The sequence below is a fragment of the Ursus maritimus genome, unplaced genomic scaffold (genome assembly GCF_017311325.1).
Source record: "Ursus maritimus isolate PB19 unplaced genomic scaffold, ASM1731132v1 scaffold_21, whole genome shotgun sequence".
Classification (NCBI taxonomy): Eukaryota; Metazoa; Chordata; class Mammalia; order Carnivora; family Ursidae; genus Ursus; species Ursus maritimus.
The window spans coordinates 49,628,703-49,642,046 of NW_024424564.1; the positions used below are offsets into that span (position 1 = coordinate 49,628,703).

Sequence of the window (13,344 nt, forward strand, 5' to 3'; positions counted from 1 at the left end):
GTTCTTCAGAGGGGCACTTGATGGCTCAGCCGGTGAAGCGTCTGCCTTCCGCTCAGGTCATGATCTCGGAGTCCTGGGATGGACCCCCAGGTTGGGCTCCCTGCTCAGCGGGGAGTCTGCTTGTCCCTCTCCCTCTGCCCCTCCCCCCCACTCATGCTTTTTCTCTCTCTCTCAAACAAATAAATAAAATCTGAAAGAACGAAAGAGAGAGGGACGGAGGGAGGGAGGAAAGGGAAGGGAAAGGGAAAAGAAAGGGAAGGAAGGAAGGAAGGAAGGAAGGAAGGAAGGAAGGAAGGAAGGAAGGAGGGAAGGAAGGAGGGAAGAAAGAAAGTTCTGCAGAGAGTTCACAGGAATGGATCTCCAAGGATGAAATGGTATTCGGCAGGTGGGTGTTTTTGAGACACGTAGGGCATTTCCTGTTGCCTCTGGAATCGTGCTCTGTGGTCACCTTCCCACTCCACCTTTGTGGTAAGCCAGTCTAGCACTTGAGTGCGTTCTTGGGCCAAGGANNNNTTCAGTCAGCCCCAGCCTGCAAATCCCAGGTCAGCTTGAGGCAACCAGCACACCAGGCCCGCCTCACCCTTAGCATCCAGGGTCTCGGAAGCAAAGGGCACTGGAAGGATAAATAAGAAACTAAATATGCTTATGAGAAAGAGGAATGGGGAGGAAGGACAGGAATAGAAATCAAAAGTGTTGAGCTTTGTGCCACATAATGTTTTTTGTATTCAAAACTTGAAATTATTTTTTAATTAATCGGGGGAAAGAGCATAGTTTGGGGAGGGCTATTAGGGAGGAAGGGAGAGTAATTAGAGGAGAGGCAGAGAGCTGTTGGGAAGAGAGAGGCCAGAGAGGTTCCTGGAGAATTTTTTGCTTCTGTACAAAATAGAGTTTTGGAAGGCAGTGAAGAACTGCCTAGAAATCATCTACATGCGGGGAACCAAATGCTTATTGCATCAAATTTGGAGCGTTAGAGACATGGAGCCAGAGCTGAGGGGAACTTTAGAGGTCGCCGCACAGGAGTTTGGGAACTGAGATTTGGGGAACTGAGAAGAGCCGTGCGGCTTGTGCAAGATCCCACCTCAGTATGTGGCAGAATCAAGAGCCTGACACCTTCCCCTCACCCCCACCCCGCCAGCCAAGTCTGATGTCGGTCTTCAGTGGAGCCGGGACACAGAACCTTGGCTTTGACCACACATTCAGGTGGCCTGGGGATCACAGAGGCCAATGTCCTGGTGAGAGGGCCAGAGAGCAAACAGCCAATTGCCACCACGGTCCACAGGACGGGCTAGGAAGCAGGACGTCCCCCAAGACAAGTCTAAGCCAGGTTTGCAGAGCTCCTCCCTTTCAGGGGTGCCTGCTCTGCCTGCCCACCCAGGGCTTGTCTGCTGGGCACCTGCCTCTGTCCCCCTCCCCGGAAGACCAAAGGAATCCCAGGCTGCAGGTTTTCTCACTTCTCTTAGGAGAGCAGGCTTCAGGCTCTGCAGACGGTGCAAAGCCGCACTTACCCACACCACATGCAAACCTGCGTGCCTTGCGGGACGCAAGTGCCTAGCGTATAGGTATCAGCGTCGAAACATGCCCAGCACCCCTCGAGGCTCACCAGCTTGCAGGTGAATGTGTGAGTTCCCTTCCTGTGCTTGTGTGTGCCGACACATAGTATGTCCTTTGTACTGAGCTGCCTGGGGTGCCGGGTCTCAGGTCCCGGCCCACACTGATTTCCACGACCCGCCCTGCCCTCTGCTGCACTGGGCCACCACGGCCCCTCGGCCGAGTGTGCCTGAGTGTGCAGTGCACGCTTGCTGTGGGCGTGGAGCCATCTCACTGTTCTCACCTGGCAGGCCCTGGTTATGGCTCCCAGCCTGGGGAAGAACTTCCCTTTGCAAAGTTAGATAACAGGCCGGGCTCTCTGTCAGAGGATTGGCGCGGTGGCTCCACGTGCTGCGGCTGGCGCACGGCCAGGCCCGCCCTGCCAGGCAGCGGGAAGGGAAGGCCTGGCTGCAGCCGGAGCTGGCAGGTGGCCGAGCCGGGGGTGGACGGGTGGGCCGGCGCCCCTACTGCCCATTGGCTGCCTCGGGCTCCCGCCCCGCCCGCCTCCAGAGCCTGCGGCTCCCGGGCCAGCTCCTGCCTCTCTAGCTGCTTCTGAACTCCCCAAGCAAGCACCTCCTGCCAGGCCGTGTCGAGCTGTGACCGGATTGGAGTGGCCCTGCCATGGACATGCCTGAGGTCCTCAAGTCGCTGCTGGAGCACTCTCTGCCTTGGCCAGAGAAGAGGACAGGTAGGAACGGGGGTGGCCTGCATTGGCTGGCTGCCCATGTGCCCGGGGGGGGGGGGCAGTCACAGGTACAGTGGCAGGACAGGCATCTCCAAGCTGCGGAGGGTCCCCGGGAGGGGTCTGCCCCTGGCCCCTTCCTGGGCAGGAGGAGGGCTGGGTGCAGAGCGGGACACAGCGAGGAGCGCCACGGTAACTCCGGGGCTGCTTCCTAGGCCTGCTCGCTTTGGGAAGCTGTGGCCAGCGTGTGGCCACTGACAGGTGCTGTGCTCACGTGGGGCCAGGGCAGGACCAGAGCGCCCTGCTGAGAGAATGCCCTGACCGCTGTTGATCAAGTTCCCTCCCTCTGCGTGTTGGGGTGCGGCGGGCTGGCAGCCACTGCCGATTGGGGCAGTCTCCTGTGTCTGGAAAAGAGGCTTTCCTCCTTCCTCCATTCGCCGGCTTCAGCTCCCGCTCGCTGGAGGGCTAAACCCCTGGATGGGATGGAAGCTGTTATGTAACAGGACCACAGGCTCGCAGCCCCGGTTCCTAGGAGACACAGGCAAACACGGGGCCGGGGAGCCCGCAGAGGAGGGCGTGGACAGAGGGGCAGAGCCAGCCGCCAGCACCAGGTGTCTCCTGAGTTCCGCCTGTGAAACAAGCCCATGGCTAGATCTGGGGGCCAGCCTGCTCACCGTGCTCCCTCCTGATACATATTTCTCCAAATCTCTCCTGTTCTAAGATGTCAGGGGCTCACGCCCAGGTCCTCAGGGCTTAAAATTCACATGCGCCTGTAAAGGAGCCCGGCTGTCCTTGGCTGCGGCTGCCGGAGTCTGACTTAGGAGCCCCACGTGTCCCCACAGGGGACCTTTCTCGGGCTCTCCCTCATCCTACTGTGCTGGCACCTGATCTGTCTCATCACCAGAGCCCAGTTGTCCCCGCAGGACTTCTGAAGGACTCAGCCATTCCCAAACCCTGGGACCTGAGGACAGACACCACAGGCTCTGCCCTCTTTCTCACCCCAAGGGGAGAAGGTGGCTCCCTGAGCTCCGGGCAGGGTCCCTGCGGGCTCTCTCACAGAGCTCTGGGCCCAGGTCCCTCAGACCACAGCCTGTGGTTTGAACACTGGGGCCGTCCGGGCCACCCCCAGAGGTGGGCATCCTAGAAGGAGTTCGTATGCCTTCGTAGCCTCAGGCCCCCAGCTGCTAACCAGGAGAAACCCATCTTCTCAGGGAACCCTCAACTCAGCCTGGCAGATAAGCCGCAGCTGACTTTCTTGCCATCTCTGAAGGGCCATGTGGGTGGGTGAAGCTAGAAGTCCTTCCAAAAGCTAGAGATAAAGGGTTCCCTTTTTGGTCCAGGCACCCAAGGAAGGTAGGGTATCTTAGGATGGCCCAGTGCCTGCACAGGGAGCAGCTGGGTGGCCAGCAGCTCTGCAGGGACAGCGCTCAGCGGGGCAGAAAATTTCTCAGGGCGACTCAGGGCGCTGCTCCTTGGACCAGGATAACAGAGCTTTTGAAATGTGGCAGCAGCTGCTGGCCACTGGCTCCCAGCTGGTCCCGGAGACTGCCGGGAAGTTCCCCATTGCTTACTGTGGATGGGCAAAGCTGGGGTCCAGAGCTGAGGGGACTTGCCCAGGTTCTGAGGCAGAGCTTTTCCAAGAGCTGGCGAGTTCTGACTAAAGATCGGTTTGTCTGGTATGGCTGGGTTGGTCCAAGGGTCATGAACCAGAGCTTCATGCCACCTCTTATCATTTCCCCGTGTGGTATCTCGCTGAGGGTCAGAAGCATGAGGTCCCATGGGAATGACAGATGCCAATGGGTAGATAAGATGAGGAGATGAAGGTTGAAGAGCTAAAGGGATTAGTGCACCCCACAAAGACCTCACTCGTGACTGCCCCCAACTTTCCAAAGCTCCCAGACTCTCCACAGCTTTTTATTTTTAAAGATTTTATTTATTTGACAGAGAGAGAGACACACACACAGACACACAGCAAGAGAGGGGACAGAAGCAGGGGGAGTGGGAGAAGGAGAAGCAGGCTTCCCACTGAGCAGGGAGCCCGATGCGGGGCTCTATCCCAGGACCCTGGGATCATGACCCAAGCCAAAGGCAGACGCTTAATGACTGAGCCACCCAGGCACCCCGGCTTTTTTTCTTTTTTTAAGGTTTTATTTTTAAGTAATCTCTACACCCAACGTGGGGCTCCGACTCACAACCCCAAGGTCAAGGGTCGTATGCTCCACCAACTAAGCCAGCCAGGTTTCCCTCTTCATATCTTTTATAAAAATAAATGTATCTACCTGAAAACCAATATCCTTTGGTAAAAAGAATACATCTACCACACAGAACTAGAATTTCCAGCAGTCATGTAGCAAGTACTTTATAAGGTCTCTCCCCCTGTGTCCCCCGACCCTGGCCTCTGACCTCAATGGGAGGAAGATGAAAGAAACAGCTAGTTGCCCCAGAAAGCAGGCCTGCCCTCAGGATTGTTCTTCACCCTTCGCTTTGGTGTGAAAGGGGTGGTTTCTGCACAGGGAAATGAAGGCTATTTACAAACTCCCCACTTTCTCCAGCCCAGGGACTGCTTCAGCACACATCTGGGTCACGTGCAGAGCATATCCTGGGTCTGGTGCGAGGGAATTTTAGAAGCAACCCGTGCAGAGTGTGAGAAATCGCAGGTGTGCTCTCCTGAGACCCTGCTCTCCCTGCAGCCTCTCACTCCGTGTTCTAGTTCAGAGATGCTCCCCGAGAGTCAGCCTTGGGGTCCCTCTGCCTCTTGCTGCCCCTGGGCCTCTCCCACCAGCCTGCGCAGACCTCCACTTCCTTCCTGTCCCTAGACAAGCAGACTTCCTCTAGCAGAGCTGACCAGGCTCGAGCCTCCCTTGGCTTCAGGTCACAATGGTCACCTGGTGGCCCCTCACTCTGGTCACCAGTTTGACTTTCCTGAGGGCAGACAAATCCATGTCTGGCAAAAGAGGGGGTCTGTACCCCGAGTCCTGACTCTGTTTCCCCTCTGCCTCTGGTCTCTGATCCCTAAGGATGATTCTTGTTTTCACTCCTGCTCTTTCCCTGGAGGACCCTCTTCCAAGAGGTGATTCTGTTCCAGGTTGTGCATTCTCTCACTTTCTTCTCCAGCTTCTGGAAAGACCGTGTTTCTCTCAGCCACACTGTTAGATCTTTACACCCTATCCTTCCCTCCTCCCATGGGGCCTCAGCTGTGCTCAGAGGCTGGCCCTCCACTTTTCTGCCAGCTTTGGTTGCTTAAGCCTCCTTTGCAGGGAGCTATGTGGCATGAACCCACACCTGGAGGTTGAACAAGGCCCTCACTTGGAGCTGGGCAGGCAGGGTACCCGCCTCAGGGAGCTTCTGACTAGAATCACTTGTGGGCCACCCAGCAGGGTATCCTTGACAGCCCCCACCCCCCACCCCCAATCTGTACAAAGTACAAAGCAGACCTGCTTCACAGGTGTGTTGCCAGGATTCTATGACTTATCCTATGGGAAAGCTTTTGCAAACTGTGAAGTGCTACACTGCTTTCTCTGTGAGAGACAAAGAGCCGCTGGGCCTGGCATTATGCTCCCTCCACCAACATCACATTTGTAATCGGACCCTCCGTTCCCCTTTCTACCCTCCAACCTGCGGAGATTCTCCTTGAAAGAACTGGATGTTGCAAATTTGTGCGCGCGCGCACACACACGCACACACACGCACACACATGCACACACACTGCTGTCTCCTTGGAAACGCGTGCTGAGGCTCCTGGGGCATGGTGACATTGTCTGCACCCACCCGTGCCCTCTGTGCTGGCCAGAGCAAGGGCTCGATGAATAATAGGCTGCAATCCAGTGGGACTTGCTAGGGCAGAGGCAGGGGTGCGCAGGAAGGGCCTGGGCATCCTCCCCTTGGAGGACTGAGTTAAGCAGGCGAAGAGCTAGACTCTGCAGCCTGGGCTGTCCCGAGCTTGGCCTCAGGGAAAGTCCGTGTGGTCGCCTCCACTCGCAGCCCGGCGGAACCAGAGAGAAACTAAGAAATCGTGAAGTTTGCTTTCAGGGAGAAGGAAGCAGAGGGGGGGTCTTCAAGGTGACTGGGCATGTTAGCTCCTTTAATCCTACCGCTTGTAAATGGTGAGGACATGCACTCGGAGGGACCAGCTCCCCTCCAGGCCACTGTGCAGACCAGCCTCTCTTCTTGGCTCCCACATTAGGGACTCGGAGCCTTCTTTTCTATTTGTTCCCCACCATCACCCATCTGAGATATGTGATCCATTCATTCCTGTCGAGTGCCAGAAACTGACAGTCATGTCCAGGAGTGCCCCTTGTACAGGGTTTTGCATCTCCACGAGCCTGACCCAAGTCTAGGCTGCCACAGGAATGAATCCTGCTTCTAAGAGCCACCGGTTCTCGAGTGTGAGCTTTCTCGTGTCCATTTGTGAAGTGGCTTTGCAAGGGAGGTATCGTTATCCACTCCACGACGAGGAGATGGGTGCTCAGGAGAGGGAAGGCCCGTACTTCTCAAGGCTTCCAACCCAGCTCTGCCTGCTGCCGGGCTCCTCCTTTCCCACCAGATCCCCCAGGATCTCTTCAGTCATCCAGGCGCTTAGTGAGCATTGCCTACACTTGTGGCTCGGGGGTGAACGACCCAAACATTGCCCCTTTGCCTGTGTTTGCATTCCAGTGGGGAGAGACCGACAGTCAGCAGTGAGGAGGGTCAGGGCCAGCCTCTTTGAGGGGGTGACATTGGAGCAGAGGCCAGGAGAGTGAAGGGGAGAGAGCAACACCGAGAACTTCCAGGCTGAGGGAACAGCACCTGCAAAGGCCCTTTCCTGGGTCAGGAAAGACATGTATCTGAGGAATAAAAGGCCACTGTGGCTGCAGAAGGTGAGCAAGGGGGGAGAGAAGGAAGAGGGGAGGTTGGAGAGACCCGTGGAGGGGAGAACCTGCAGGGTCTTGAAGATCCTAAAGGAAAGTGAAGCTGCTCTATCCTGCCTGCAAGTCCTGCCCCCCTCCCCCGACTATTCTTGGGGAAGCAGCAGGCGGGGAGGAATGAGGTGTTCCCAGAACAACCCAAAATGCAATTAGGCTGAGTTAACTTCAACTGAGCGCTTGCTAGGTGCCAAGTACTGTTCTCAGCAGCATGCCCGAATTGTTTACTTTTGACATCCAGGCACAGAGAGGTTAAGTAACTTGCTCAAGATCACACAGTTAGGGAAGTTGTCAAAGTAGGAATTAAACCCAGATGGTCTGACTCCAGAGCCCACACCCTACCACTGCACCATCAACGCAGCTTGCACTGGAGAAACTGTGGGTGTCAGGGGCTGTGGAGACATGGCATAGGCTGGAGGTGATAGCTTCTCTGGAAATGGCACTCTCGGGGCAGCTCTCCATCTGTAATCCGAACCCTGGGAGTGGACAAGAGGCAAGCCAAACAGGAAACTCATGCTGAAGAGATGGGCAAGAGTTAGTGAAGAGCCTCCACCCACCACTTCTCCCCTAGAACACACGGAGACCAAGGTGCAAACCACAGCCCAGAACTATGCAGCCACAGGTATGCGAGTTGTGGGCCAGGCTTGTGCTGGGGGACTTGCCTCTAAGGATGGCTCACGTTTGTTATTCCAGGTTCCACCGTGAACCAACACGAAGTCAGTCAATGTTAATAATGTTCCAAAGGTATAGGACTTGGCTCTGAAAGATCTTGTCAACCTTCCTACCAGCCCTGCCAACAAAGCGAGCCAACAAATATTTACTGAGTTACTACCCTGAACCAAGTTTTGTGCTCTCCTTCCCTGGGTACTGGCAAAGCCCACAGATAACTGGGCTTTGTGAGAGCTCAGGGGAAACCTTCTTATTGTCCTGTTCTTACACACCCCATGCTCACTAAAGTCAGAAGATTGGAAGAGGTGCTGTCCTACTGGATACTGACAATGTGGCCAAATGGATCTTTGTGGGGTATCTGGCCAAAGGCTCCCCGGCTAGAGTTGTAGCTCCTCTGAAATTCAAATGTAAATAATAATACTCCGAATCGGCATCATGGCTTAACGTAAGGCACTTGTTCTGCATATGCTCAATTAAGTTGTTTTTTGTTATTTGTTTTGTTAGCAAGTTTTTTTTTTTAAGTAGGCTCCACGCCCAGTGTGGAGCTCCATGCAGGGCTTGAACTCATGAACCCCAGATCAGGACCTGAGCTGAGATCAAGTCTGACTGATGCTTAACCAACTGAGCCACCCAGGCACCCCTCAAGTTTTTAATTTGGGTCGGTTAGCAGGTTTCTGAAACATAAAAGAGAATTTCAAGCCAGTCTCGTTCAGGAAGATGGATTTCAGATCCGTGTCTCTGCTGTAGAACCCAGCCTCCCAAAATAATTCTACTCCTGACCCAGCACCACCTGAATGAAGGGGAAGGGTGGCGGCCCACCCACTCCATGACGCATGCTGTTCGGTTGGGCACTTGAGATTGCTTCTCACGTGTTATCCTCATAACCGCTCTGTGAGGTAAGCATATCCACCTGGGTTTCTGAGAGACAAATAGGCTTAGGAGAAGTCACTTGCCCAAGGCCGTGTGGCTAGTCAGCAGCTGAGGGGAGACCCAACCCATGCCTGCCCCCGAGCCCACAAATTCACCACTGCCCCCCAGAACAAACGCTTCCCTCAAAAGTCATTGCGTTGAAACCCTACCACTAAAGAACACTGAGGTAACACCTCATACCTTGAAAGTCTTAACTGTAATGACATGTTCTTCTTAGGGAGTTTTTTTCTTCATAGGGCTCATACACACTATGGAAATCAGCTAGTTCTCACAACATCCATTCCTCCACTGTGTGAAGGGGTGAGGCCCCGCTGTTATTCCCACTTTACTGATTGATAGGAGCCGGGGTAGACAGAGGCTGTTACCCAGAATGTAATGTCAGCCCAGAATGTAATGGTTCTCACCCCGCCTCCAGGGTGGTGCTGTTAAATGCTGCCAGTTCACAACGTAGCTAACCTCCTAGCCTGCAAGCAAGCACGAGAGAGGACATGTTTGTAATGTTCCTGCACTGTTTGTGACACACCATTTACCCTGTGGTTATTCAGGAGAAAAGAAAGGGGAAAAAAAAAAAAACCTTTCTGGGGAGTGTCAGGACACGAAAAGAGAATGGAATCAAAACTGAGTTTTTGGGTTTGTTTTGTTTTTGTTTTTTTGTTTTTAGATTTTATTTATTTATTCAGCAGAGATAGATAGAGACAGCCAGCGAAAGAGGGAACACAAGCAGGGGGAGTGGGAGAGGAAGAAGCAGGCTCACAGTGGAGGAGCCTGATGTGGGGCTTGATCCCACAACGCCGGGATCACGCCCTGAGCCGAAGGCAGACGCCCAACCGCTGTGCTACCCAGGTGCCCCGGGTTTTCTTTTTTAAGATATTATTTTATTTTATTTTTTGAGAGAGGCAGAGACAAAGCACAAGCAGGTGGAGGGGCAGAGGGAGAGGGAGAAGCAGGCTCCCCGCTGAACAGGGAGCACGAGCGGGGCCCGATCCCAGGACTCCAGGATCATGACCTGAGCCAACGGCAGACACTTAACCGACTGAGCCACCCAGGTGCCCCTCAAAACTGAGTTTTAAAGTCCCAAGCTGCTTGTCTTGCTCCTCGAAAGTGCCGCTTGCCTGTTAGGTTAGTTGCTCCAGGCTGGGTGGTAAATGGAGTTGGCATTACGCCTTTTGGATAACTGTAGCTTACAAAGAAATGTGAATCTTTACTCCTTCTTACTACACCCACCCTTGTTATAAATAAAGTGTTATAACTTTCACCGTTAAATTATCGCAAATCCTCCTCTAATACCTTGAAAATCGTTTGTTTTCCCCTTCAGTAATGTCACATTAGCCAAGAAAATAGACATTCAGCTCCAATGCAGCAAGTCTCTCCATGGCCACGACAGCCATTTTTTAAAAAAGCTTCAAGTCCGTTTCTTTGGGCTACCCTTTGAAATTTGTTTCTGAAAACCTCTAGGTCAGTTTCTCCTAAACATATCTTTTTTTTTTTTTTAAGATTTTATTTTTAAGTAATCTCTATTTCCAATGTGGCACTCAAACTCACAACCCTGAGATCAAGAGTCCCATGCTCCACTAACCGAGCCAGCCAGGCGCCCCCTAAAGATATCTTTGTTTAGCCACATACATAATTCCCACCAACAAGTCAACAGATTTTCTGTGCACAATTTAGTATTTCTACTGAACAGAGAATTGGCATACACCACAAGCAGTGGATGTGTACCCATGAGTTTTAGTAAAATTATGAAAACTACCATTCGTTGCAGGTTTACAATTGTGCAGTGCATTGGCTTATGGAAACCCCAAAGGTAGACCCTGTCCTACCTCCATTTGATATACCAGGAAAGGAGGCCTGGAGATGTGAAGCCATTGGCTGGAGGTATGAGCCAGAATGCGACCAAAGTGCAACGCGCGTGGCAGTAAGAACTTGAATTTGGAGTCAGATGCCATCACCCTGTCCCAGCCATCTCCCAGAATCCCTTCGAACCAGGCCTGCTTAGGAGCCCACCTTCTCTTTCCTCCTCAACTCCCAGCAAAATTCTGATTGCATCAGCTGGACAGGTTCCAGCTAGGCGGGTGTTGGTGGTCACGCACCTATCCCATGCACCAAGGCCTGCACTCCGCCATTTCCCAGCCTGAACACTGGAAGCCCAGGCTCTTGGTGAGAAACCAGATAAACAGGCCAAAGCCCCGGCCCCCCCACCCCGGGGAATTTAGACAGGGAGAGTCTAGTACTGTTTGGGTGCAACGCGGAGTGTGATTTGTGCTCTAATGAGGTACAAAGTTCTGGGCGCTGTTTGGGATTAGCTTCCTCTACCGTCTCCAGATTTGTGTACCCTCTCACAGCTTACACGTTTACAGGTTTCCTGAGGAATCCCCAGGGAGTATTTGTGTTTTAAGAGAACGTTCTCCCACACAGTGTGTAATCGGTACCCTGTGTAAAGGAATTTTGATTTGTTTCGTTTTTCCCTAGGAAAAGGAAGGGTAAGTCCTAGAGAGGAACAGAATTGCAGAGCTGTTTAGGATTTTACAGATTAGTCCAACCCCTTCATTTTATGGATGAGGAAGCAGGCGCAAGTGAAGCCACTGGACTTTCCCAAGGTCATAAACTAGTAAGTGGGAGGACGGAAGCGTGTACCCGAGCCCTGGCACAGGGCCGGCCCTTTCTCTCCACCCGCGGGCCTCAAGAATGCTCCCTCCACGCTAGTGTTTATCTGGCTGCCACACCCGCACCAGAAACCGGGATCAGCGGGAAACTTGACACCCTCCCCTTCCCCCGCAGCAGCGGCCAAGCTAGCTCGGGCCAACCCAACGGGCCGGGCAGGTCGCCGTCTGCGGCCCTGCCCTCAGCCAACCTCTGGGTCGCGGGGGAGGAGGGGAGCTCGCTGGGTTTTGCGTTCCTGTCCCACGACCCGGAGCAGAGTCCCCAGAACAAAAAGGCCCACCCCTCCCCTCCCGCCGCAGCCCCGCACGTGCTAAGCCTCGTGCACCGCCCCGGGGCCCCGCCCCCGCCCCCCATTGGCTGCACCGCGCCTTCCTCCTCTTCCCCTCCCCCCCGCTACTGGACTCGGCTGCGGCTCCACGTGATCTGCAGGGGGACGGCCGAGCGGCCCGAGCCGGCGATTTGATAGGCTCCTCCGGCCGGCGTGGCCACGCCCAGCCCAGCTTCCCTTCAGTGGCGCGTCCGGGAGGTGGCGAGATTGAGATGAGAGGGAAGGGGGAACGGCTGCGGTGGTCTGGGAAGAGGGCGGGGGTTATGAAGAGGGAGGCGAAGGTGAAACCGCGGGTTGAGGGTAAGGGGCTGCGGCCGAAGAGGGCCCATGACACCGACTCCAGCAGGCGCCAATCAGGTGACCCAGGGGCGGACAGGGCGGGGCCTCCGGCGTTGCTCCTCACCTGGCCCCACACGTGCCGCGCTAAGACCCGGCGGCCTAACCAATCACGGCCCGGAAGGCTGCGCCTGCCCTCCTTACCGGGCGCACCAATCCAAAGCCGCGATCTGGGGAAGCTGGCCTGGCCTCATGAATAATTAATGTGCCAGAGCCTGTCCGCAGGCGGGGTAGGGATGGAGGGAGGTGGGGGTGCCGCTGGGCGCCTGCGCAGTAGCTGCCCGTGTCGGCAGCTGCTGCGGGTCGCACGGCTCCGGCCCATCTCGGGGGGCGGGCGGGGGAGGCGAGGCGCGCGAGCAGAGCGCGGGGCACGATGTCGGACGCGGGCGGCGGAAAGAAGCCGCCTGTGGAGCCGCAGGCGGGGCCGGGACCGGGACCCGGGCGCGCAGCTGGGGAGAGGGGCCTGCCGGGCTCCTTCCCACTGGTCCTGAAGAAGCTGATGGAGAACCCCCCGCGGGAGGCGCGTCTCGGTGAGGGGAGGGGGTCTGCGCGCGTCTGGGGGCGGGGTTCCTGCAGGGGCGGGGCCTTGCGAGGGCGGGGCCGGGGAGGTCGGAGGTCAGGGTGTAGTTGTCCTGCGGAGGGGCCTGGAGGGCGAGGCAAGGGGGTTGGGAAGAGAAGGTAGGGGCGACTGGAGAGAGGCTTGGTCAGATGGGGGTTGGAGGGGACGGGGCTGGAGGCAGAGGGCGGGGTGGGGGTCGCGGTGAGGAGATTCATTCGGGCAGCCTCACTGCGCGCGCGACGTGTAGGGGTTACTGAAGTGGCCAATGGGGGTCGTAGCTGCCACTTAAAGGACGCTCCAGGGCTCCTTCTCTGGGGATGCCTGCATCAGAATCACTTGGGATGCTAGTTTAAAATGCTGGTTCCTGGGCCCCACCCTTCACCCACCGAATCTGCGGCTACTGGGACAGGAATCTGCATTTGAAGGAGCACCCCACCGCTGTGATTCCAAAGTCCACTAAAGTTTGAGAAGCGCTGATACACGGTGGCGGTTTGTCTTTGTATATGGACTTCCCCGCTCCTGGGAGGAGGACCTCTCTTCATCCCTGCGTGTGCGTATCCCCAGCTACTAGGTACACCCAGGAGATATTTCTGCTGCTGAGGTGGGGGAGGGGTGTCAGGCAAAGGGATGCGAGGCGCCTTCCCAGGGGGAGGTTGGGGCGAGGCAGGTAGAGGGATGAGGGTCAGAATGA

The 13,344-nt window shown here is 55.5% G+C and overlaps 1 protein-coding gene across 4 annotated transcripts in view; it reads left to right on the forward strand.

The window, feature by feature from the left end:
• Window positions 1–2,119: 2,119 nt before the first annotated feature.
• The window catches only part of TEF (TEF transcription factor, PAR bZIP family member), a 28,425-nt gene continuing 17,200 nt past the window's right edge, over window positions 2,120–13,344 (forward strand). The window contains exon 1 of one of the 4 annotated variants that reach the window (XM_008702953.2): window positions 2,120–2,275. In XM_008702953.2, the coding sequence (XP_008701175.1) occupies window positions 2,209–2,275 (67 nt within the window). In that variant the 5' untranslated portion in view covers window positions 2,120–2,208. Of the gene's footprint in view, window positions 2,276–12,009; window positions 12,116–12,420; window positions 12,625–13,344 lie in introns of those variants that run through there. The other 3 variants (XM_040637597.1, XR_005836776.1, XM_040637596.1) reach the window with 3 other exon arrangements.